Source organism: Echeneis naucrates, chromosome 4 (genome assembly GCF_900963305.1).
Source record: "Echeneis naucrates chromosome 4, fEcheNa1.1, whole genome shotgun sequence".
Taxonomy (NCBI): Eukaryota; Metazoa; Chordata; class Actinopteri; order Carangiformes; family Echeneidae; genus Echeneis; species Echeneis naucrates.
The window spans coordinates 13,369,396-13,395,938 of NC_042514.1; the positions used below are offsets into that span (position 1 = coordinate 13,369,396).

At 41.1% G+C, this 26,543-nt stretch overlaps 2 protein-coding genes across 4 annotated transcripts; one reads left to right on the top strand and one right to left on the bottom strand.

Moving 5' to 3' along the window:
- Positions 1-741: 741 nt before the first annotated feature.
- On the bottom strand, positions 742-17,185 carry kdr (kinase insert domain receptor (a type III receptor tyrosine kinase)). Of its 2 annotated transcripts, none has more exons than XM_029499433.1 (30): positions 16,879-17,185; positions 15,998-16,091; positions 15,695-15,897; positions 15,446-15,567; positions 14,604-14,769; positions 14,285-14,424; positions 13,782-13,965; positions 13,080-13,197; positions 12,748-12,914; positions 12,493-12,649; positions 10,912-11,032; positions 10,662-10,773; positions 10,221-10,565; positions 9,264-9,410; positions 9,047-9,178; positions 7,523-7,629; positions 7,035-7,170; positions 5,772-5,876; positions 5,587-5,700; positions 5,257-5,345; positions 4,878-5,040; positions 4,690-4,781; positions 4,462-4,584; positions 4,263-4,374; positions 4,082-4,181; positions 3,899-4,004; positions 3,036-3,175; positions 2,859-2,943; positions 1,626-1,711; positions 742-1,498 (listed from the first exon to the last, which is right to left on the bottom strand). In XM_029499433.1, exons 1-30 carry the CDS (start codon positions 16,943-16,945, stop codon positions 1,282-1,284), a joined length of 4,050 nt encoding a protein of 1,349 aa, XP_029355293.1. In that variant the 5' UTR covers positions 16,946-17,185; the 3' UTR covers positions 742-1,281. The 2 variants fall into 2 exon arrangements, with proteins under 2 accessions (XP_029355293.1, XP_029355292.1); XM_029499432.1 differs by having other exon boundaries at positions 14,604-14,772.
- Positions 17,186-21,429: 4,244 nt separating this feature from the next.
- srd5a3 (steroid 5 alpha-reductase 3) lies at positions 21,430-26,491 on the top strand. Of its 2 annotated transcripts, XM_029500515.1 has the most exons (5): positions 21,430-21,660; positions 21,799-21,950; positions 22,048-22,233; positions 22,312-22,437; positions 24,598-26,491. In XM_029500515.1, the coding sequence occupies exons 1-5, from the start codon at positions 21,449-21,451 to the stop codon at positions 24,855-24,857; spliced, it is 936 nt and encodes a 311-aa protein (XP_029356375.1). In that variant the 5' UTR covers positions 21,430-21,448; the 3' UTR covers positions 24,858-26,491. The 2 variants fall into 2 exon arrangements, with proteins under 2 accessions (XP_029356375.1, XP_029356374.1); XM_029500514.1 differs by having other exon boundaries at positions 22,048-22,437.
- Positions 26,492-26,543: the final 52 nt, after the last annotated feature.

A 26,543-nucleotide genomic window follows, 5' to 3' on the forward strand; every position in this document is an offset into this window, starting at 1 on the left:
TGTGTAGACACCTATCGTTTTGCTCAAATTGCGTTTGAAAGATGAAAAACAAATCCCTTTGTCCCTGTCTTGAATATACCTACAAAGGTCTTTGGCCTCGGGCAGCGGCGATGGGGAGGACTTTCTAAATTTAACCCCCAGTGTTATGTGTGAAAACAACTCCTCCAAGGCTCTGGGATGTTTCCTCTCATGAGCTATAATTATCTGAGTTTGTTGTCTTTTGTTGGTAGACAAAACGCTTGTGTGTCTGCTCTGTGTTCTCATGCACTATTGCCTACTTAGACCGGATACATAAATAAGCTTTTAAGCCAAGCATTTGTGTTTGTGTTGCTGCTGTATCACTCCATAAACACTAATTGGTTCATATAAAAACGTATAACATCGTAATTCTCAGATGGTGGTGTGAGTCTGTTTGATCCCAGGCGGGAATTTTTTTTTTTTTTATTATTCTAACATCTCACACCTGCTTTTTGAATGTGCTTCATTTTATTTTGTTGTCATACTGACCCAAACTGGCCTTGGCAGAGCTATTATGGGCAACATGAGTTAATTGTTCCTATAGGACACACACACACACAAAATGAATGGCCAAGGCTGAGAAAGTATTGTTTTTTGTTGTTTTTTGTGTGTAAGGAAATGAGAGATGCAGGATACAAAGAAATACAGACAATCCCACTCACCAACCATCATGGTTGAAATCTTGGCAAAAAAAAAAAAAAAAACAAAAAAAAAAACACAAGATCAATCTGTGAGTATTTTTATTTTATAAAACTAAATACATTTATTGCAGGTTTAGTACGACACATTCAATAAAATACTGTAAGTTATATGATTAAAGGAACTGTACAAATGGGACTCTGGGAGCATTGATCTGATTGATCTGCTTCCTTACTAATGCTAATAACAGAAAAAGAAAACAAAGGGAAAATACCATTTCCTGATTCAATTATCTAAAAATTCCAGATACCATTTCCTGCGTGAGAGGAAGTGGGTGGACTTTGTCCCAGGAAGTGGGCGTGTTCCTGTCCCTTGGCTTTCCACGCCTTTTACCCACTGTGAAAACATGATAGCATTCCTCCGGCTGTCTAAGGAGAGCTGCGCTTACAAACTTTTCATACAACCTTCATATTTCTCTGCTGATGTATTAAGTCATCTTTTGCAAAAAAAAAAAAAAAAACATTTGGAAACTACAGAGGACAGCACTGTGTTGCATGTGTTGTATATTACCTGTGCAAGGTAAATGAATACTGTACAGTTAAAGGCTCCAGGGTTTATCTGAGGTCAGACAGGTGGCGTGCTGTAGCGGATCTCCATGTTGAACTTGTCAGGTGTTCTGGGCAGCGGAGGCTTCTTCAGCATGTTGTGCTTCATGATCGCCTCTTCATTGGCATAAATTGGTGTATCTGTGTCATCAGAGTGGTAACCTGACTGGTATCCACTTGTCTGATTGGACGATTCTGAGGCCAGAGACTCTTTACTCTTACATCGCAGCAGTTGGCTGAAGACAGAAAACAGGAAGCAAACACTTGCAATAAGAAAAAATTATTTACATTTCTAATCAAGGAATTTAAAGCTGAGAAACATGACTAATGAACGTGGGTTATATGTAGATGCTCGGTCCCCACCTGAAGTTGGGAGTGGTTTGAAGCTGTTGATTCAACCCCTTTACGTCCTCTGATGAGAAGCACATACCACTGTCTGTGTGACCCTCCTGCAGAAGAACGGGTGATCAGCTGTTAAAATGTCATTATTTTACATAATATGTGATATTCATACAGGATATCACGAATGGAAGCAGCACGGCGGCATAGTGGTTACAAAATTAAGGTAACAGGTTCGGTGCCTGGCCTGGGGCCTTTCTGTGCAGTACTGCAGTTTAGGTGTGAGTGTGAGTGTGAGTGGTTGTTCGTATCTGTCTGTGTGTGTTGGCCCTGCGATGGACTGGCGACCTGCTCACTCAATGTGAGCTCGGACAAGCTTGGACAAGCGGTAGAAGATAAATGGAAGAATATCATGAATAGAGGTCAATGCCATGGCTGAGCGGTTCCACCTTGAAAGGAGGAGGAGGAGTAGAGAGGGCCTTTTTATGAAGAGGATTAAGATGTTACGAGTCATTAGGACCTCAAGCTTAATAATCTCAATAATTGGAAACCAAGAACATTAAATAAGTTTCATTGTGAAAAGTGTTGCTGCATTGGGACAAGACAATCACCACAACGAAGGTTGTGTTTACTTAGAATATCTCATAGATTTATGAACATGAAAAAGAATCATGTGTATAGTTTTGCAAGTTGACATTACAAGAACTTTCTTAAAAAAGGCAATTTAGATTTGTTTCTTTCTTATTACAAATGTACTTTACCTGATAAATTTAAAAATGAAACCCAAGATGATACCTAAGTACTTCACTTTATTCACTGCTTGGATTACTTGTTCTTAATCCTTACCTCAAAAACATAAAAACAGTTTTCTTAACATTAAAGGCTAAATGAGACAACCCGGACACTTGGAAGTGGTCTGTCATGCCCGTGTTAGGAGTTCGCCTGCTAAGCTGGGTGTTTTAGCAATGTGTCATCTGTGACAGCATTTTGAAAGGTAATTTATGTGTAAATGTAAATAACAGTGGAATGAGTACAGACCCTTGTGGTACTCCTGTGCTGTTGGCAAGCCGAAGTTTGATATTTTAAATTGGTTTAACTCATTGGTTGGTTTAACTTAAATCAAATCAAAACGTGTTGATGAATGAGGTGTAGGAGGAAGAGGATTTGGGTGTTTTCCATTTTTGGAAGGTGCCTTAAAATAACTTCAGCTGTGAATTTACACTATAAAAATAAAAACTAACTTGACTTGACACTCACCGTGATACTGCTACGTACCACAGGGACATCCTCAAATGTCTTCACGCTGAGGGGCCGACTCCGCCTCTCACTATGTTGGGATGGTCTGCACAGACAGAGGAAGCCAGTAAATGCAGACCCACTTCTGACTATTAACAACAGTGCAGTGGAAAAGTAGGATTGGGTCATTATGCTAACCCAAGGGATGGCGGCTTGTCATAGTGGAGCTGAGCTTCTGAGATTTCCCGACTTTGAGGTCTGCTGGGGTCCCTGGGGTCAGGGATCGCTGGGGCTCCCTCTGCCTCGCCTGCTGTTATGGGAATGTAGTCCTTTCCATCCTGTAGACGGAGGTACACATTCAAGGAAATAAATAAATAATCTTAGCACAAAAATCCTCTAAAGCATCCATAAAGACACTGCACAGTGCATCTCCTGCAACGTGTGACTGGCCATTTGCTAACATGAGGCGTTTAAGACACATCAGTAAATTTTACAATCCAAAAATAGCGTAGAATACAAAAAGTCAGGGTTTCTTTGTCTGGACTCTGGGACCATTCCCTGAACACCAAGAGTTATCTAATATTACTAAAGCTAAGAAACACTGAATCAATAAGTACATACAGGTGAAGTCAGTAAAACATTTCTTTAATCATTTTTTTGTTTTTAAAATGATCATTTAGCTATATTACATATATTCCCCTGATTTTTTTCTCCTTGTGCCATAATCCATTTTTCCTGGGTAACTTCTTGGAATCAGCTTGTTTGTTCTGCTCCAGCTTAGGTAATGACTTCCTAAGTTTCCAGAATTACTTGGCAGCACTTTGTGTGAAGAGGTGTGGACTGTGTGTTGTGCTGACGTACGGGGAACAGGAAATAGCAATGGGTGATAACGGGTGACTGAGAAACAGGAGGAAGGAACCCTTCATGCCGTTGATCAAAGTTGTATTAAGTATCTTCCACAGCACCTTTGTTTCTACGCAGCTGATGATTTATATGATATGAAATCCATGGAGCATAGACGTTGTATACAGAAAACAGCTTTTGTTTTCACCCACACACACCTGTTGAGCACTGGCCTGCAGCAGGTTGCCCAGATGTTCGACCAATTCTGCAAACGTGGGTCTGTCTGTAGGACGATCCAGCCAGCAGTCCAACATGGTCTGGTATCTATGAAGACACACTCAATAAATTGGATGAAGGTGATTTTTGTTATATGTTTAACACGCAGTCTTCCGTCCACTCACATCTCGGTGGTGGCATACTCAGGGGGTCTCATCCTGGTGCCTTCTTTAAGACGTCTGCAGAAAGATTCATCGATGCATACACCAGGATAGGGAGAAGCTCCTGTACGAGATATGACATTGCTGACAGGTGTACAGTTGTGCTGACAACAAACGACAAACAATTGATTACAACTGGGTTTACCCAAAGAAAAGATCTCCCAGAGAAGGACCCCAAAGGACCAAACATCACTTTGTGTGGTGTACACCCGGTCAAATATAGTCTCAGGAGCCATCCACTTCAGAGGGAGACGGGCCTGTGGCAACATGAAGATACACATTTCATTGCTTCATTTAACTTAACAATGTGATTAACAGTCTATAAATTCATTTGGGGGACTCACATCTCCTTTGCGAACATAATCAGGGTCTTTGTAGACGTCTCTAGCAAGGCCAAAGTCACAGATCTTCACCACGTTGTTCTCTGAAAGCAGAATGTTTCTAGCTGCTAGATCTCTGTGGATACACTAAAGACAAAACCAGAAATTGAAGAATTAGAAGTTTTGTGCATTAAGGCGTGATTTATATTTGCATTTTGGGAAGTCAGATTCCCCAAGTAACTGTAGCTTCACCTTCCTGGAAGACAGAAACTCCATGCCTTTGGCCACCTGGAAGCTGTAGCTTATCAGGTCCTCCATGGTCAGATGGTTGTCATCTGAGCTCTCTGTGGTGACGCAATGTGTTTTACAGCAATAAGCTTCGGTCAAGTACACACCAGAACTGAACTGGGAGCAACACTGAAAAGTTTTGTGTTCATTACCTTCCTCTGTGTCCGTGTTGATGCCCAAAGCCTTGTCTGCAGCGATGGAACAGACAGCTGTTCCTGTGCAGATGTCCAGCTGGGCAATCTTCCCCAGAACCAGATCCCCTTTGGTAACGTTTTCCTCTTCAGACGTCCACTGCTGGCTGTCCACCCTCTTCCTCTGATGACCAAACACAGACATCACTCACGAAAATGAGTAGAGGAAAGTAAGGCTTGTATCATTTTATTCAAGATGTATGCAGTCTTTTGTTCTCTTCCTGTTAGATTCTATCTGAAGGGCAGCTGTGGAGTACATTGCTGTGGTTAATAACGTGGTTAAGGTATCTGAGCTCAGTGTAACCACATCAGAGGTTGCAAATAACTACACATCATTAACCTTGTATGGGCTGTACTCTCCACGCTTGTTCTTCAGGTAGCTGGAGAGGTTTCCATGTTTACAGTACTCTACAATCACCATCAATGGCCCTGCAAAGGAAGGGAAGAAGGTCAAGGATTAAAGGGAGATCAACAACTCACAAGTACACACTCAGAGGACATCTAGAGGCAGCTTAATGATTGTGGCAAGGTATATTAGAGTAAGAGTAAAGTAAATATAGCAATATGAATAACTCTAAAAAACATTAATAATTAGTCAGGGAAGCTGCATGTTTTGAGCACAGTTTCTTAAGATGTTTAGTACAGGCATGTGTTTTGAGTCATGACTCACCGCCGGGCTTTGTACAGGCTCCAAGCAGGTTGACAACATTGAGATGATGCCCAATATGAATGAGAATTTTCAGCTCTGACATCAGAGCGCGATACTCGCTGGATGTGGCTCCCTCTGTAACACAGGGAGACAGACGTAAGTCGTGTGTTACTGTCACTGTGTGCACTGGAGGATGACATACTCACCCTTAAGCATCTTGACTGCGACAGTGGTGCATGTTGTAGCTTTCTCAATGCCAAAGGCAGCTGCCTCTACCACCTGGCCAAATGCTCCTCGCCCCAGTGGATCACCTTTAAAGGAAGACATTTATCATGAACTTGCTTGGTTTTTTAGGGTTTTTTATTTTTATTTTTTTATGATGTTATCAAGGTATTCTGCCTGTGATTTTGGTCTCCTATAGAGCACCTCACGACTCCTCCCACTACATTGAAACAGAGCCCTATTGGTTTTAATTTAATTTTTCCGGAGATGATTTTGTTTGTTTGTTTGCTCCGTTGTCATTGTTTTTACTTTGGTTTTTTTTTTGTTTGTTTGTTTTGTTTTTTTGTGAGATTTGTCACCAGCTGTTGAATGGGCTGCACTGAGGTTTGATACAGTCATTTGTGTTCCCTTCAGAATGGTCTCATAACCGCTGTACTAAATTCCAATAAATATCTGCTCTTTTTTGCTCTAATAGTCATGTTAGCATGCTAACATGCCAAACTAATTAATAAAAAAAAGATGGACATAAATAAACCTAGAATACATTTGCACTGACAGTCTGAGTTTCCTATTTTGTTGATATTAACTCCATTATCTGCCACCACAGAGCCGTTAGATCCCAGCAGGGTGTAAATGTATTGCGTTGTCCATAAAGGGATGACCACAGTCAGCAACAATACTCAGCCTGCTGTGTTCAAACCATGATTGACTCATATTAATGACCCAAGGTGTGTCAAGATGACATTCTCGGCACAATTACACCACCAGCAGCAGCCTGGATCATTGCCATAAGGCAGGCTGAATTTTACTTAATGTCCTCAGTCTCCTCCTGGAATCCTGGATTTAGTAACTAGTGTAAGACTGAGCATCCACGAAGGACATATATGAGTCAACATTTCAGTGTCGTGCTCTCCCACAGTGACAATTCTAGCATGCTGTTTTGCTATTATTTATTGTCTCTCTTAGTTTACTGTGTTGTTGAAGATTGATGAGCTATTTCAGTATAGACCAAAGTGGTACACCAATCACCCATGTATCTCTGGGGCTAGAGTCATTTAAAAAACAAAGGCCTATCCCCAGCAAAATCTGAAATAAAGTAAAAAAAAAAAAGTACCATTACTCATCATGTATGCTATGTACATTTATAACCTCTTACAGAGAAACCTTATCTTGTCACAAGGACTCTGTGTCTCGCACAATTGCACTCAGGGATGGTGTTTTAAGATGACATCAGATTAATGCCTCACCCAGTTTCAGCCTGTCCCGAGGAAATTCCCATTTGTTAGCATCATATGTGAGCCTTTCGCACTGTTCGTCCATGGGCATGTCCTCTGAGTCTAGGATCATGGACAGGTAGCCTGTCTTCAGATCCCCGCCACTGGGCTAAAGTGGTAATTGGGTGAGAAATATGAGGGTGAAGCAGAGATACAATGTGGGAATTATTGAGCTGCTATCTGTCTAGATACAACCTGTACAGCAGTATTTCAGTGATTCTGGTGTGCCCCTATAAAAGGAGCCCAACCAGTGCCATGGGTCTGCGTGACCACTGAGAGAGGAGAGAGGCCCTGCTGTTCCTGGATACAAAGGAGAACAAGGCCAGTCTCCTCTCATCAGTCTTACACTCCACACAGCGTGTGTGCCCGTGCAGGTTTTTTAAATCCATCACACTGTCCCCTGTGCATAACTGGAGGGAAAATCCACGGAAGGACAAGGGGAGGAAGTGGAAGTTACTTACTCTTTTTCTTCCACGGATGACAAAGACGATCAGCAACCAGAAAAACATGGCGATGACCACTGACCCAATCGGAACAATCAGTTCCACATTAGTCTTTTCCTCCGCACCTTAAACAAACACAACAATATGATTGGAGATGTATTCACCAACAACCTTATAAAGAGTGAAAAAAAAAAAAAATCATATAAGTGATGAATGTCAAATAGTAACAATGCTGAGTGAAATCAAGTACAATGTCATTGGTGCATGCTGCCATGGAACTGCACGAAGTTCAGACAGTTTTGCCATTGTCTTTGGCAGGTACTAGTGCATTTGTGCGTCTGTGTTTGAGCTGGTGGAGGGCGACTGCTAAAATCTGGCAAACTGACACTTTATCTAGTCATAACAAGCAGTCAGGAGTCAGCATGAGCTGCTGCTGCCAAAGAAAACTTGGAAAAGGCCTGTCAGAGCCATAGTTATGTTAAATTACGTGCTCTAATGAACAGCCTCTCTCTGGTGCAATTAGAAATATCAGGGAACCAAAAATAATTTTTTCAAAAGAAGGGGAGAAGTGTATGTGAGAATACTCTTGTGAGTATTGGTAATTCCATGTTCATTCTTCTTTTTACAAAATGTATTGTACTTTTTTAAAAAAATCCAATACTTATATAACAAAGATCATGTCATTCATTTTAACAGAAAGTCACAAATTTCATCTCATATATATCAGGGTGCAGACACATCTGAGCAAATTCATTTCCTTTTTATTTTTAATTAAAACGCAGGTCCAAAAGAAGTCACATTACTGCTGCCAGCGCTTTCTGTTCATTCTGAGCTCCCTCACACACAGACATTTACTTGTTCATCTGTCGTTAGCGGAGCTGGCGCCTGAGCGGGTGCCTGATAGCTACTGGAACTGGGTCTACATTCTGCTGGCGGGATCCAGGTCACGTAGGCCCTGGTTCGAGTGAGAGCGTTTGTTTGTTTGTTGCTGTGTCTCTGTGCTCAGGACAGAAAAGGGTGGACAGGAGAGCGGGGCTAGAGTTGGGGCAGGGTTGGCCTCTCCCTTTGTCCCGCAGCCCCCTCATTGTTTTAGATTTAGAAACTCCCAGGAGGATGTGCACTAACTGGGACAACTTCCTGTCATGCGGAAGCAGAGTTATTCTTACTCCTACATCTTTGATATCAAAAATATTGTGTCTCTGATGTGAAACCTTGAGGCAAGATATAAATATAAGGTGTTTGTAAGTAACTATTGTGGGTTTTGCCATGAGGTTAAGACTGCTAGCCTATCACACACAGGCCAAGAGGCCCAAAGAATCAAAATAGCAACAACAACAACAAAAAGACATAAATCTACAAAACTACAGCACTACAAATATTCTTTCAGTTTAGGTGTTTTGTTCTTAGAGCACTCAAATGTGCATTTTCCTATAATCCAACAGTAGGCTACCATCAACAAACACAAACTGTTATATCATCTTGCAAAGAATTAAAACTTTATTTCAGTTATAATTAGAGATTGAGATTAAGGCATGGACTGACCTTCAATTGTCAGAACGGCCTGTGAGGTGACACAACCAAGACTGTTACAGGCAGTGCAGACGTACAGACCACTGTCCTCCTTCTTGACACGCTGGATGGTCAAAATATGGTTGTGCTGGCTCAGAATCACACCTGGAAGCAGCACATAGTATTTTTTAAAACCAGTGGCTACTTGTGTGTTGTGTTGGTTGTCTTTGAAAAGGCACGTATGTGTCACCTGATCCCTCCTTCACAGTCTGGTTGTTCTTGGTCCACACCACCGTTGGGTCCGGTGTCCCAACAGCATCACAGTGCAGCGTAATCGTCGCACTCACATTAACTTTGTGTTCGGTTAAATTATTGAGGATCCTTGCAGCCTCAAGACCTGAAATAAAAATTGAGATGAAAGTTTCCGTTCAGTTTCTAAAATGTGTGTTCCCTTAAAACAGCAGAATCAGTTTCAGCCGCTAAAATGATCGCCAATAATAAAATTCACTAATCTTAGTCATGATTCTTACACTTAAATCAGTTAGACCTGTGAGTTGCATTCTTACGTTCTTAGTAAATCAATATAACTTCAGTTTTAAGTAGTATTTCTGAGATACAGAAATATTTGAGATATTGTACACCTTGGTTTAACTGAAATAAAGATTTTATTCATTGGACATCTCGACTAAATTTAATGACCAGAGAATAGTCCGACATGTGTTGGGCAGCTCAGCTTTATCATCTCCAAAAAGTCCTGTGTCCAGTCAAGCTGATTTGTAAGTGAAGCTCTGATTAATTCTGTTTTCTTCCAGATTTTATGCCAGCTGGTCTGTTTGTTACAGAGAGTGACTCACAACTGAATAAACTGTGCGATGCTAAAAACCTCCTGAGCAACAGACACTAAGGAAATCCAAAGTGGGAGAAGCTGATAGCAACAGTGTACAAGACAACAACTCCTTTGATTACCCACAATTTCATTTTTTTAATTTCTTGTTTTGAATGAATGACCTCTAGGGGCCTAAGTTATTCCAACAGAGTTAAATTCTTCTTTACTCTGTGCTTTTAAGATGGGGACATATGATCTTGGCAACTTCCTGCAACTTCAAATGAAATTTTAATTTGTAGAATTAAAGAACTGATGTAAAGAACCGATTTGTGGACCTCAATGACTCCCTTTCCAACCACTTAAAGATAACTATACATTTACCTCTGAGAGAGAGTCGGCGCAGCAGGCAGGTTCTGTCCTTCGTCTTGATGTTTTCTACCTGACAAGCGTACAGACCTTCATCTCGACGAGACGCGTTCGGCAGGGTCAACTCCAGGGTCACATTAGTGCCCTGCAGGTTGGACGACACCGCTTGTGACAAGGGCTTCTGCTGCAACGTCAGGGATCGGCAAGGCTGCACAGATGCCAACTGCTCTGACTCAGAAGTGTTGGTCACTCTGAACCAGCTGAGGTTGTCGTAGATCAGTCTATCGGCTTTGCACCTCAGAACGACATGATCCTCTTCTAAGGGCTCACTGGACGGCGACACACTCACCTCAAGTCCACCTATCAGAGGTGGAAGAATGAGAAGAGATAAGAAAAGAGTACAGGAATGTTCTGAGAAGAAAACGCTCATGAAAGAAGGAAAAGCACAGTGCTTACGTGTCACATGGAAAAAGATGATGCGAGAATCCTGTCCTATTTTGTTGGCAGCCATGCATCTGTAGAGGGCATGGGCCACAGCTTTCTGAATCTTCAGTGAACTCACGATTTTCTAAGGAAACACATTCAATTTGTTAGTAATTTCACAAAAAAGAAATGAATAAGTAAAGAAATACAATTAATACTGAACTGTCATCACAATTATTTGACAGGATTCTTATGATGCTTGTAATCAAAAGGGATTGCTTACCTTCTGGACATGATCGGTGTCAGTCATAATTTGCTCTACATGGTTGTGACCAGTGCTGTTGCTGATGTCTTTCCAACCTGTGCACTCCTTCAGCTGCTCCTCAGATTTAACCAGCCCTGACCTGTCGAACAAAAGCAGAGGATTATTTTTTATTCTGATAGAATGAACACTCAATAACACTGTGTGTCATTTGTCATTTGTCGCTGTCATTTGTGTCTCAATGAGACATGTGTCTCATTGTACTCGTAGTAACAGTCAGAATGATACTTATTTTTCATCTTATTATGCGTTAATGGAGTTCTGGTAAAGCCTGAAAAAAAACACATCAAAGCTGTGTCCTACTGACACGTCGAAAAAATTATCTACTAACTTCTCTCAGACAAACCTAGAAAAGCCAGTTATCATTGGCTTGACCAATGTGCGTTTAGATTTTCAAGATGTCACCTTGCCTCTTTTTTTTAATGACACTAACTCACCCATAAGTTTCTTAGCAGGGGGTATTTAATGATCAGAGGGCTTCTTCGCCCATCATCACCTTACCTGCGCCTGACTACACCTAACCTGGCAAATCCAAAAATGGCAAGTGAGTCAGGAACCAAAACCTCTGCACATACAGTACTGGTTTGGAGCAAGAGACCAAAACATGTTTTTGTGCCAGATATTGAATATTTATTACTTAAATAAAGTTGGGGGTCAATGAGGTCAGTTCACTATTACACCAGTACACCATTTGAGAATTTGCTGTATTTTTCACCTGAATGTTTGTTTAATTTTTCAGGTGGCAGGCTGCTGTTCAGTTCAGATGAGAGACTTTTTAGTTTTTTGTCCTTATGAAGCATTTTATAATCTAAGTGTTATTATTAAGTCTTAGTAATCACTCTAAAAAAAATGTCTTGCTTCAATGCTTGCAAAAAATAGATGAACTTTTGCATTTTATTTTTAGCCAGGGCATGCAACATGCAAAAACAGAAAATATTTGGCAAGAAAAAAACAAAACAAAACAAAACCCGACACTAAAGAACTGAGTGTATGATAACAAGGCAAAGAAAATATACAAGAAGAGACAAAGCTTTTGCAGGCAGAACTTGTTTTCTGACAGAAAGCAAGATGATGGGAACAACAGGAAACATGGTGCAGGACTGAGGAAGTGCTCTGATGTGTACACAGAAGATAAGGAACCTGCTGATGGTCAACATAGCCGTGTCCACCTCCTTTCCATCAACAGTCGTCAAATCACCGCATACCTGACTAAGGCTTTTGTGTAACCGTTGAGCAGGCCTGTCTGAACAGTGTAGTACACACAGAGCTGCTGAGCAACAGATGACAAGGACTGATTGTACAAAATTAGTAAACATGTTCTAAGACTCCATAATTGATGTCCACTAAAAAATGGACATTGTGAGAGGCATGAATCACATCCGCTGATCTGCATCAGGTCAGAGTTCACTCTCATTGTCTCCTCTCTTGTTTTTGTCAACATCACCGAAGCAGCTATTCCTCAGCAAATCAACAGCCCGTTAACAATGAGTGGTTGAGTGGCCCATGTGCACAGAAGGTCACACACAGAGAGAGGTGACTTACATAAAGACCTCTGGACAGTCCTCTTTCGACATCCACTGCCATTGGATGCGTGCAGGTGTGGGAAATCCACGGGCGGTGCACCTCAGGGTGGGCCTGCTTCCATACGGGTACACATCAGATTCCACTGCCACCTCCTTCTCAATTATACGAGGAGGCACTGCAGAAGAAAACATTAGTGTTAGCACTGACTGTTGTCACCTCACAGTGCCAGGAGGATTAAGAGGAAAAAGAAAAAAGAAAGGAAAGGGAACATGCCATTGACCAACAGCTGGAAGGAGCGCCTGTGTTCCTCTTTAGTGATCTTATTGGTCAGGACCACTGTGTAATTCCCTGCATCCATTTCTGTGACGCCACGGATGATGAGGGAGTCGCTCCTCTGTCTTACTTTGTAATCATCCTTCAGTTGGAGTCCATTTTTCAACCTAGGCAGACAGGAGAGATATTAACAAACCAAAATATAAAGTATCTGAAACAACATAAAGATATAAAGTTAACATGTCGCTGAGCAGTCACAGTGCCGATTAACTGCGGCAACCAGTATTAGAGGGGATAATGATAATCTACTGTACATTCTATTGTGAACATACCATTTATAGCCAGGCTCCGGGTACGCTGTGTACTTAACAGGGATCTGCGTGATATGTTCTCCCACAGTCACTTCCAAAACCTCTTTCCATGGCTCTTTTATGTCGATAAAAGGCTTTTCTGGAGAAAGAAAATCACAAAATGCCAGAGGGACATAAATTAAAAGTGCTTTTACAATCTAGTAAAACAAAAATTAAACAAACCTGAGAACCTGGCCACTTACGACATATAATCACAGACGTAAACACAGAAAAACAGGCATAAAGTGGAAAAGAATAAATAAATACAGAAAAAAAAATCAAAGAATAGTCTCTATTTTTCTAATCAGCTTCAGTTCAGTTGTTGCAAGGAATCCAACCGCACAACTGCACACAGTTACAAAATCTCTGAGTAAACGAAAACAAACTTCAGTCCTCGGTGAACAAATACATTGTTTGATTTTACAAAATGCTTCTTCTGATGTTTTTGAAACATGCAAATGCCCCGTATAGATGAACAAACACTAAGACCTATTAAACCAAACTAAAATTAAGCATTAAAAATTACAAACTAAATGAAACAAGCGAACTTGCTTCAAAAGCAAACCAAACTGAAATTGAAAACAAGTGACAACATAAAAACAATTTTTTTAGCCCTGCACAGTCGGCCTCTGAGCGCAGACAGTACCATCCACAGCAGCAACATTGTGTTTTCGTTGCACCTACCGTACACTTTAAGAACTGCAGAGGCACTTTTCTCCATCTTCCCACTGGAAGCAGTGCAGGTATATTCTCCGCTGTGATCAACTGTCACGTTCTCCACGATGAGAGTGTTGGACAGCTCCAGAGAGTTCCACAGCTTCTTCTTGTGAGGTGTGGCGTGGCTCGCCCTTGAACCGTTCACTGAGGTCTACCAAGGGGCGAGAGAAACCACAAATGCCGTTTGTATTTGTAAAAAAAAAAAAAAAAAAAGATTTTGAGGTTCTCACACAAGCAGTCATGACTATCACATTTGACCATCTCTGCAGTTCAATATGGTGCAGAGTTCGGATGAGGGATTCCTGAGAAATATGTGGAAGGACAACAGAATCTCATATACAGTACTTTGGGTAAGTCAGCATGTCGAATGTCAGCATTTCCAATAAAGTTGTGTGACGACTTTATTAGAAGTGTAAAGAACAGAAGCCCTCAGAGAAGAAGGGCAAAAAAAAAAACCCTCTGACACTGACCAGGGCCTGACCAGAGTGCGTCCAGTTGAACTCGATGCCCACGTTGAGCTCGGTGTGGGCAGTACAGCTGAGTACGAGCCGCTCACCCACAGACAGCCTCACTTGTGCTGGGGTCAAGGTGAGGTCATAGATCTTGTATCCTGCGGAAAAGGAGGGGGGTGGCAGAGCAGTCAGTTTACGGCCTATTGTTCTCCTGAGATTACAGACTCTCTACGGACCTACTCATTCTTTCACTTATATATGATCACACACACACCAACATCTATACTTAGTCTTCCCATTAATTAGCTGTAGTTATTGAGTCCTGACTCCATCTTACCGACAACAGCCACAATGTAGAGAGGAGACTTAAATGTCTCATTTCCAATGCTGGTTTGACAGGACACAGCACCAGCATAGCTGATCAGATAACTGGGAACCTTGAAACCTGTCTTGGCGTCCCACAGAGAGTCCTTTCCGTCGGCATGAAACTCCTTATTTGGATACTTCTGGCAGACACAGAAATTTACTGATTATGAACAAAGAATTTGAAAAGGTTTTTGCACATGAGCTTGCCGAGCTGATTGTGTTGATAATAAAACATCACATTGATAGATAATAGAGTAATGTAAAACAATGTGCCAATATCTGCAACAATGCCGATTTAATCAAGCACACCTCAGGCTCATATATAAGATCTGTTCAACCATCATGAGGAGTTACTATTCAGACTTGAAAAGCTGTTAAATGTATATTGCTCCTGGAAGAGATTTGGAAAGTCTGCAAAATAACCCTGATGATGTCATGTGTTGTTTTGGTTCAAGCTCAGACGCTAAAATGTACAACAGAAAAGCTGTATTGCAATCAGATATCTTGCAGCAGGAATTTATGCATTAAGCAGGTTCAGCTGTCAAGATGTTCTTGGTTGTGTTCTGGCAGTTGCAGGGCGGAGTGTTTAAGGAACTCTGTCCATACTAGAGACAAAAAGAAAATGTAAATATCTTGACTTTATATTCATAGAATGCTAAACTATTGGAGCTTCCTTAATGGAGATACAAAGTTTGTTGACAGTATGGCATGTTTAAAAAAAAAAAAAAAATTTCTTAAATCAGATGGCCTCACTACTGATACTCTAAGGAGGAACCTGTGAGGGAACACAGGACCGAAACAACTCTTCCGTACAGTGTGAAGCGTAACGTTGAGATCCTCCACTGAGCCTCGACACGGTATCACCACCCACTCCCCTTCTCGGATAAATACCACCTCATATTCCTTCTCAGAGGGAACAAATGGCACCTTGTAATCTAAAATCGAAACACACACACACACACACACACAATAATCAGATATGTATCTCACATATGTTCGTATCTATATATATAAATATATATGCATTTATATTCAGATGTCAGTATTAATATAAAGCTATACCATTAACAAACACATAAGCTGCAGCTGAGGTCTTGCCATCTTCAACATTCAGGTCTCTGTAGAAGCACTGATACTGCCCAGTTTCATTGACGGTAGCATTGGAGAGCCTCAGCGTTGTGCAGAAGAGCCCTGATCCGCTGCAGTCACTTATAGAGAATCGAGTGCTTGTAGGAGGCGTTGACCACATCAGGTACTGGCGACCTCTGCCAGCGAAGAGAGAGAAGGTTAGAGAAGCTCCAGCTTCACAATGTAAACGTAAAGACAAATGGTGGAGGGAATGCAACAAGGTGCATTTATACACACCTGCATGTTAGTTCCAGGTTGTCAGATTTGTTCATCCTGTGAATGCCATAGATGTTCAGCGTTGGTGGATCTGACATAAATCGTAATTCAATGGCTGCAGAAACCAGAAACACAATTACAGAAGAAAAAAAAAAAAAACACCGACAACAAAGGCAGTCAGCAAAGATGGCTTCGGTATTATTGGGCCCAAACAAGTTAAAGCAAATATTTGGTTATTCCTAAACTGAAAACACAATCCAGGATAAAGTCTGCAGCATGAGGTAGGTTTTGTAACATGCTTTGTAGTTACTCAGACCCATTTTTCCATTCCTGCAGAAAATGGCGGAGCTGTGTAAAAACAGGAAGCAGGGGAAGATGGGCCGGGTCAGGCTCAATTGCCCAACACAGTGTGCTGTAGGTGGGGTTCCTGTTTCTGAGGATACAGACTGTCCACCCCCTCCCTGTGAGGCTCTGATACACATATTTTAACGTATGGAAAAAAACCCAATTTAGCTCAAATTTGCCTTCAGTTTCCAATGTGAAATTAGCTGATCTGTAACAAATAAAAGCAGACATTGGGATTGGTTGAAAATGAATCGTTTTTGGTCAAAAGGTTCCCTCTGCTTCTCAACACATCTGTGTCCAGACAAGAGAAAAGATTTGATTTGACACAACAATACAAATATATCCAAAGCAAAATTATCTAACTTTTTCTGAACCAAAAAAACAAAAACACAAAAAATCAGACTCCATGTGTATCTGTCCTCATATACTCACATCTGAGGACCAGAAATAAAATTATCTAATATGTTATAATTTTGGTGGCAAACTTCTATCTCTCAAAACAACTTAATCTGTTATTCAGTTTAGGAAGTAGTTTACTAAGTTTGACTTTATCTTACCAGCAACACAAGTGATTTTCAAAATAATGCCAAATACTGGAATGACGGAGACTGCCTGAGCCATCATCAGACAGAAGCTGTGGACAGAGTCCTCATCAAAGTCCAATTACAGCGGCTTGACTCAAGTGAGAATAATCCTGGTATTAATCCACTGACCCCTGACGCTTCACAGTCCACTCCAGACACTCTCTGCCTCGTGGCAAAGTCATAAAAACAAGCGGCAGTGGAGAAGCAGTGGACGGAGACCAGCAGCGCGTAAAGTGAGTGTGAGTGTGTGAGTGTGTGTGTGTGTGTGTGTGTGTGTGTGTGTGTGTGTAAGCCAGTGTGGGTCCATAGAGCTGAAGCTGCTGGAGAGGATGGAAAGGACACACTTCAGTCGCACAGCCCCTGTGAGGGAGGAGCTCTCTCTCTCTCTCTGACACATGACAGAAACACTGAAGTTTGAGCAGAGTCTGAATATTTTAATGCGCCGATTAGGCCGAACCATGCCAAGCAAAACAAGCATTTTCCATGTTAAACTTACATATGTATAATATATACACAGATAAAAATTGTATTTGAAAGATATTCAATTTCACATTAAGTCATACAGTATACAGTATAAGTCAAACATTTTCCTGTGACATTTGAAAATAAGTTATTCCAAAGTCTGCCAACTTACGATAGTATGATACACCAATCAGTCACAGCATTGTGACCACTGAACCGAGTAACACTGATTGTCTTGTTACAATGGCGCCTATCAATGGTGGGGTTATATTTGGTAGAGAGTGAATATTTTGTTGAAGTTTATGTGTTACAATACCAAATTATAATGGTTGGATTCAGAGCATCTCCAAAACTGCAGGCCTTGTTGAATGTTCCTGGTCTGCTATGGTCAGCTCTGACCAAAAACCTTCTTTGTGCCAAAAAAGGGCCAAAGTAAGAAGAGCCAGCCACAGAGTGGCACGTACCACCTAAACGTCGGTGCAGACGAAGCACACCCCTTTGTGGAAAAGGTACTCCCTGATGGCTGAGGTCTCTTTTAGCAGGATAGTGATGCCTGCCAAACGGCAAACATGCCTCAGGAATAATTTGAGTAACGCAAGTTCAAACTGCTGACTTGGCTTCCTAATTCCCCAAAACTCAATCCAATCCAGAAATTGTGGGATGTGCTGGACAAACAGGTTTGATCCACCCTCACACCTCATAGAACTATGTGATAAACACAACACAATCTGAGATAAGTGAAAAATAGTTGGGGACGTGGGGAAACATGTTTTCACCACCTCATTTGTAAATTCCTGACCACGTCCAATCTGAAATTTCCTTTTCAAGAAAATGGTCCCATCCTGCAGCATCATCCCACCTGTAACGTGATGTCGAAGTAATATTTGAAAGATATTAAAAGACATATATGGTTGAAAATAAAAATCCAATGGATTTTTTCAATGGCTAATTGACAAGGTTACTTTGGCATGTACCATGTGGAAGACACTGGATTTTGACTACTAATCAATTCATCTTAAAACCAAAATCCATGTCCTGGAAATGAGTTTGGGTCCAGTTGCTACGGTGAAAAACAAGTCAAGGAGGTACAACAGGGAAAGAAATCACATTTAGTTTTGCCTCATATTGTGAATGTGGCGTTTCACCTGATGATGAGGAGCAGGAGGTTTCAAAGCTGACAGGGCGATGATGGGCTGTGTGTTATGAGTTCCATCCACATGTTTCCTGGCCTGACTCCTACAGGGACCCTCTGCTACTAAACCATCTGCCCTCATCCTAACCAAAACTTCCTGAAGGGCACTGCTCACAAAATGCATCTCTGGAAAGTTGAAAAATTATCAATTTTTTTTCATCTGCCTTTGTTTTTGAAACTCAATATGAGGTAATTGCTTTGAACTCTGGTCCATTCAAAGACAAAGAAAAACATAAAAGATGATTTTAATATTTGGGGAAAAGCAGAAGAAAGGAAGGAAATCTGTCAGCTTGTGTGGATTGGGGATCTTTATATTTGGATAGTGACCATGAAGAGGGACATAAAGCAAGTACAATTTATTAGTTAATATGAATTGTGCAACATTATATAATATAAGTGATTTAACTTCTGATACAACAAAGTGCAAATAAAAGTAACTGGGTTTAGCTTTTATTTCTACAGAGAGCCATGCCAAGTCCCCCTCTTTAAAAGCAAACTTTTTAAGCTTAAAGCTTAAAGTCACATCGTAAAACTATTTCTGTTCAAAAGTCTTTGCAAGGAAAAGGTTGGGAATTGTTTTGACACCGTTTTTGTTTGTGATGTCAAATCACACTGGAGGGATTTCAAAGGTCAACAGCCCACAATGCACTTCGGAAAGAATGGACTTGAAGCAAAAGAGACACACTCTGTGTTCACTCAGTATTGTTTCAAGTGAAACTGAAAAGGGGGGTCAGCACAGATGGTATCAGTGGAAAAACGAACAATCCAACACAACACAACAAAATGGGAGTCTAAAGCAGCATAACATTAAGGCATGGTAAAATGGCAAAACAGTTAGTGTTAGGAATCAATACAGCTTTACAACCAAATAAATGTGGGGCAAAGCCATTTCATGCACTGTAGATAAACCATTTTGAAATGATACATCACATGTTCTGTTGAACTGTTATTTTTTCTTTTGGTTATTCCAGTCTCTGCACAAGCATCTAGCTAAATTGGACCGATTTTTGGTTTCCATTATTTGTATCTACTTTTCCAAATGGTTAACAAAAATACAAGTATACTGAGCTTTGAGGAAGCCGGTCAAAGAATATTCAGTTACGTTTCAGCACTTTACACTAAAAAGAGAAACATTAAATGCAACACAAAAATAGACATACAAGGGAAGGGTAGTTTAGGCACAGCTAAAGGAGCCGTTTGAAATTTGGGAACCAGACAAAATTTGAAATTGAAATTTGCTTCGCTGCCGGATTAAATGCAAATATTTATGGCTGAAAAGTCACTGCACCCATCAAAGAGTCAGTCATCTGTTGGTAGTCATCTACTGGTTCCTCTAAAAGAGCCAGTAGATGACATCAATAGCACCAATAGAATGCAACTCCTTCCTTTCTGTAGCAGTAGTTTTGTTAGTGTTGGTACAAACGTATGCAGGTTGTGCCAGTTTACACAGCATCCTGTGGATACTTTGGAAACAAAAGGAGCACACAGTCAATTATGTGTTTCTTTGTGTGCCATTCTTTTGTGCTGTGTCAAAATCTGGACAAACTGATTCGTATTACTGATATTGTTATAATGTAAATCTACAGTGTATGCTCCAGTACCCACGAAGCACCACCTCCAGAGGTTTCTGCAATATTGAGGGGGGGGGGGGGGGGGGGGGGGGGCATCTAGTTCTTGGCACAGAAAAATAAAAAAGAAGGACACTAAGGACAGGGAAGAAAGGGAAGCAGGACATAGACCACACTTCCTCAGACAGGATACTGTGTTCCTCTAAGAGGCATCCTGGAATCAAATACCTCAAAGGCCCAAGCAAGTCTTTCACATAAAACACTTCTCTTCCTTTGACACATCTCTGCATTGGAACAGAGGAGGAACAGTCACACAACCTGTCAAAGTCTGAGTAGAGAGCACAGCAGAATGTGAGCAGCAGTGAAGTACTTCATGTCTGTTAACACTGGCCTAAAGTTCAAAGTGTGACAAAGTGATGCAGATTTTGATTTAGGAAATAGTTCATGAAAGTCACAGAAATCTCAACACCAACACACCCAAACACACACAGACACATCTTTCTTTCTACTTCTACTCCGAAACATCTCAGGAGGAAATGCCTTTCTTTTTTCTTCACATTCATAAGTTATTAGGGCGACTCAGAAGGTAAAGTAGGTTGTCTACTAATCAGAAAGTGAGTGCTTTGATCACTGGCTGCTCCGATCTGCATGTCATAGTGCCTGAGGTAAGATATTGAACCTGATTGTTGTTCCATCCATGAGTACGAGTATGAATGAATGGGTGAATGTGGCTTCCATAGTAAAGCACCTGAGTGGTCAGTAAAACTTAAAGTAGCACAGTCCATTTAGCGGTTTCATTTTCTTATTTTTCAGTCCAAATCAAATGTTCAAATGTGCTGGATAACTTATATTAATACAATTAGTTGAATGACTAGATGGCAAATATTCAAAAGCAATTTAAGCATATGAAATACACAGACTACTGAAATGCTTCAGTAGTTACTATTCAGATAAAAGTTTTACATGCTAGACATATAATGAAATCTTAAAACACAAGACATTTCTAAAATTAAGGAGGTAAACAACAATGGTACTGTATAAGCAAATGTATGAAAATACTCAGCATTAGGTAATAAATTTTGATTAACTTGAACTCAGTAAGGATATAACACGTTTTGCTCACTTACACTTATTTTTAAAGTTTTTCCTTGCTTCTTGCCCTTCATATTTGTTTTTATTTATTTTTATTTGTTGCGGTTCTTTAGGCGATACACCGCCTCGGCATTAGCACGGCATTAATGCGGAACTGACGCGACCTGTTCTCCATCGGGCTCTTTTCGGTGTTGCACAAAACAATGCGCTCGACCGACAGAAACCAAAGATGAATTTGAACCCGGTCAAGTTGAGCTTAATTGATGCTTCGTGGCTTTTTCTGGCTTTGAGTTTTCTCGGGGCATTTTGTGCTCACAGAGTTTGGGGCCAGTATGAAGGCCGTGGCCTTTATATGCTGTTTCAGGATCTTATTCGATACGGAAAGACCAAACAAACCCTGAAACGGCACGAATGGCTGCGTGTGTTTGACGTCCCTAAAAGGTACCCATTTCATTAACAGCACAGCACAGCAGGTGCACTTAGACCCTTTTCATTTTATTTCTACATGTGTCACGTTTATTTCATGAACATGCCATCAGTAATGTCGGTCCTCCTCTGGTGATCCTGTCTGCCCTTCAGGTGGTTCTGGCACTTTTACTGCCTCTCTGTGTGCTGGAATGGCCTCCTGCTGGTCTGGTACCTGAACTTCACATGTGGGCATCAGTCCCTCCCATCATGGCTGATGGGGATCATAGACGTGCTGGCTGGGGTACCGAGCCCTGATAGTCAGGGTGAGCTCACATCTTTCTGCTGTCAGAGAAAGCTGTTGTTTTTCTTTTTTTTTTATTTTTCATGCTGGTGGTGTCAGATTTTAGTCCTTTGTTTTAGTCCCACAGTTGTCGACTCTCCTGGTGCAGCTGCTGCTCTGGGTCCACTCCCTCAGGAGGCTGATGGAGTGCCTGTTTGTCAGTGTCTTCTCTGAGGGAACCATCCATTTGGTCCAGTATGTCTTCGGTGTGGGGTATTACGTCGCACTGGGCTTGACTGTGCTCTGTGTGGATCGTGTAGAAAAAGGTTCGACAAAAATGTATTTTCTGCACTCTATCCTTCCACTGCTGTATGATGTTTTGATATTTGTGCTGTTCCTTTTAGGGGCTGGCACCCTTCTCTCTCAGTTGGACTGGTTTCATGTGGCTGGAGTCTTACTTTTCACTGCAGCCTCACTGCTGCAGCATCAGTCCACGGTCCTGCTGGCCAGGCTTCGCACTGGAAAGTCTGGTAAGCATATGCAGTGTCCCTTCATAAAAGTGATTGTCACACCATCTTCTTGTTTATATATGTCCTATTTAAAAACGCTTATGTGCTGAGAGCGAAGTGAACTGGAGACAAATTCCTTGTGTGTTTGCCCAAACTTGGCCATTAAGGATGATTGTGATTCTGATCATGAATGATGACCATTTCCCAAATAATTATTAGATTCTACAAGTACTTATGCCACCTGCAAAACTTCCTATGTTATTCCTGAGAGTTTAACAAACTGTAATTTGAGAAAACAAATGAAAATGGAGTGAAAACAAGCATATTCAGGAAGCACCTTCAACCGTTTACAAATACAACACAACCAAATGCACAAAAACATTAAAAGTAACAGAAATAATGAAGCTGTGTCAACAGTTTGTTTTTTGGGGGCTCTTTAAGGGAAAGAGATCTTAACAGAATATTTATTTATATAACCACTTTATAAGCTATCTAGAGGGACCTTGTTCTCACAAATTATACACCCACCAGACTTCGACAATACAATGATAGTATTCACTTGGTGGTGTGATTTAGTATTGGTGATTCATTTCTTGGTGGTTCATGTTCAAAATACGACATCTACTGGTGAGAATGTGAATAGACATTTAAAAACGTAAGCATTTCAAATGAAATATATGGAAAACCATAACTTCTAATCTTTCCTTTATAGTAATCACTGCAAAAACAAATGCCTATTTCCCATGGATCAAATATGTTAATGTCCTTCAGGTCAGAGCCAGTGACTGTTTTAAATTAAGTGTGGACATTAAGTAGTAAAGGTACACTGTTGACACCTATAATGTAAAATAATTTTGAGACAGATGGAAAAAACATACTGGCAGCTTGTAAGGCTGTTTAAAAGATTACCTTCAGTTTTTGTTAATATTTCAACACGAGTGTTTGGGAGAAGTAACATCAAAGTATTTCTGTTCTGCTGCTTCACACAACAAAGCGGTGCAGGAAACTGCCGTTCTTCCGAGGATCACTTGAGTCCAGCTCCAAAAGTGAGCCAGTCTGGAGGTGGCAGTGGTGTAGTGGATCGTGTGTGCCTCATGAGCAGGAGGCCACAAGGTGACACTGTTTTCATTTCCAGCTGGTGTCATTTGCTGCATGTGATTCGTCACTCTGTGACTCTTCAAAGTGCTCTGACTAATAAAACCAAAAAATCCCTCATAGACGCTCATGTTAAAATGTCAACTTTACAGCAGAAATAAACATGCTTATAGACTGGGACAAAAAAATGGTGTCTGTAGCTAATTCACCTCCATGGAAACTGTAGGGGGGATGATTTTTTTATGTAACGTTCCCATTTATATTTTCATTAAGGCTTAACGTGTTGCACAGTTGTGTGCATTGCTGATTAGAGTGACTGGTGAGCATGTTTGCTTCAGATGATGAACCAAAGTCTCTGCTCCACCCATGGCCCACCTGTTTGTCCAGTTTATAAATCGCTGGAAGTTAGGGTGGGGTCAGGCGCTGCCAAGATGGTGATGGTTGAAGAGCCTGCTGATCTTTTAACTACTCTATGTGACAAACTGCGAAGCCTTGACCTCTTACTTAAAATCACAAGTTGTTTTGGTTTTAATTAATTGCTTAGAAAGCTGTTCTGTGTCTCAAGCTGTTTCTCTGAGCTATTCATGGCTAGAGGATGCGTTTGTGTGGCTGTTTGGTCCTGGAATGGCATCATACAGTGATTAGTTACAGCTGAAAACAGTTGCCTTCTTGGCCCAGTTACAAGAATGAGGAGAATGGTGTTGTGGGTCAAACAATCATATTAAACCAATAGCCACTATTTCATTTTTACACACGCTTTTTTTTTTCTCTCAAAGACCTGGTCAGATTACTCCATCCAAAGAGGCATGCATAAAATCTTTCTTCAGAGACTGAGCCTTAAAAAAAGCTGACAGCTATCAGACAGACCTGTGGGAGATGTAAAATTACAATGAGATGTGTGGGACACTGAAAACCGCAAATATATGTGATGGATAACGATGCTTCATGTGATACACAGGAGAAGTCTAACATATATGACTTTAAAAATGAGAAATGAGTTGAGGTTGGTGATTAATGCTGCTTTAACATTGATACATAATGATGAACTGCTGATGTGTGATGCATTTCCTGTTTGCTGTCTTGCAGGAGCGGTGGAGACGCTGGCTCACAGAGTGCCAGAGGGAGGCTTGTTCGAGCTGGTTTCATGCCCACATTATTTTGCTGAGCTGCTGATTTACATCTCACTTGCTTTAATTTTTGCGGGCCTGTCTCTCACCTGGGGGCTTGTTGTCCTTTACGTGTTCTTCAATCAGTCACTGGCAGCACAGCTCTGTCATGACCTTTACCTTACCAAATATGAGTCATACCCAAGACACAGAAAAGCATTCATCCCTTTTATATTTTGAGTATTTGTGACACCTGCATCTTGTCTCATATATTCTGTTCTGGGAACAGCACACTGCTGTACAGACGTTTGGACTCAGATGAGGAGCTGAATATGTTTGGGTAAAACCCAACCTCTCAGTCAGCAATGATTGACAAAGTGCTCTGGACCAAGTGGAACTGATAAGAAGCCAAGGGGACAACATCGGATACTAATAGGTAGGTCCCAGTTGTGAATGTGAGGTATAGCAGCCACAGTGCTGGAAGATGTTCCTCCAACGCAGAAGTCCTCCCATGTGAGAGGAGAACTGCATCATAGAGACTTATAAAAAAGTAAGAACCTCAACACTCTCAAAATGTTTGCTGATTACATCCAGACGTTGTAACTGAATAATTACAAACCATTTTTTCTGGTTATACGGTATATAATTCTTAGTTTGATGAAAGGATAAGGTTAAAGTTAAATCAACATATGGGATTGCAATATTGTGACGTTATTTTGTTTTCACATGGTCTGATAATGAAGTCGTCACCAGAAAATTAAAGGAGCATTACAACATTTTTAAAGGAAAAATCCGAAAACAACTACCATCAATATGGTTCTTATATTTACCAGGTATTTACTACAATCATTTTTATTTCTTTATTTGAATTCTTATTTCATCAGTAACAGTACATATTAATGAACTGTTCAGTAAATATGCACAAGATAGCCAGAAGGCCAGTTTCCATTTGCTGTCGCTGGCCAGATGTTACAATAGGCTCCCAAACTGCCTGTAACTGCTGCTGCCATCACCTTGTGTGTAATGCTCACTTTGCTGTGAAGACATACACACATTTGCACGCTTCAATTTCAAAACAATAAAAACTTTGAAGCAGCCAGGACTCCACAAACTCACACACGCTCACACAAACAGGGAGGCAGAACTCCATAACACCCACTTATAAACAACCAGTGAGTCCGGAGTCTTGATTGCCACTACATTTGTGCAATTTTACACTGAAAATAATGCACAAAATAAAATCGCTCTTGAAACAGTTCGCACGAAATTCATTGTGAGTACAATGTACTCTTTGGGAAAAGTAACCCGTAGCTACAGCTAATGACGTGCCCAACTCTAGCGATTACCCACAATACCATGACACATGACGTCACACACGGCATATTTCCCATCTCCCTGACAGCTCCGGGTTTTTAAGATTCGGTAGACATAAGGCAGTAACCAATCAGGTACGAGTTCCAGTGTTTTCGATCAAAGCCCCAATGAGGTCTACCTGCCTCCCTGGAGGAGTATAAATAGCAGCTGTGAGCTCTCCCCTCTTCACATCTGCCCTCAGGGTTGGAGGTGAACGTCCTGAGACTCTGGGGGACGCTCAGGCTCCGGCCTGAGAGCCACTGACAGCGCCTTTAGGTAAGGGGCGCTGTTGTGGGGGCCTCTGTATCAACTTGGACGATCTGAGGCTCGTCCTGAAAAGCCCCCCAGAAGAACAAGTACAGGGAGGAGTGCGTCGGCGGCCCTGTATTTGGAAGAATCTGGGTGTGTTGCGAACCGGACCAGGCGCCTGGCTGAGCTTTTTAAAGCTCAGTTTAGAACGGTTATTGGATTGTATTGTATTGTATTGCGTTGTATTGTATTGTATTGCGAATAAATAAAGATGGAGGAAAAAAAAAATGAATAAAGATAAAAATAAAGCATGGCGGCATCGTG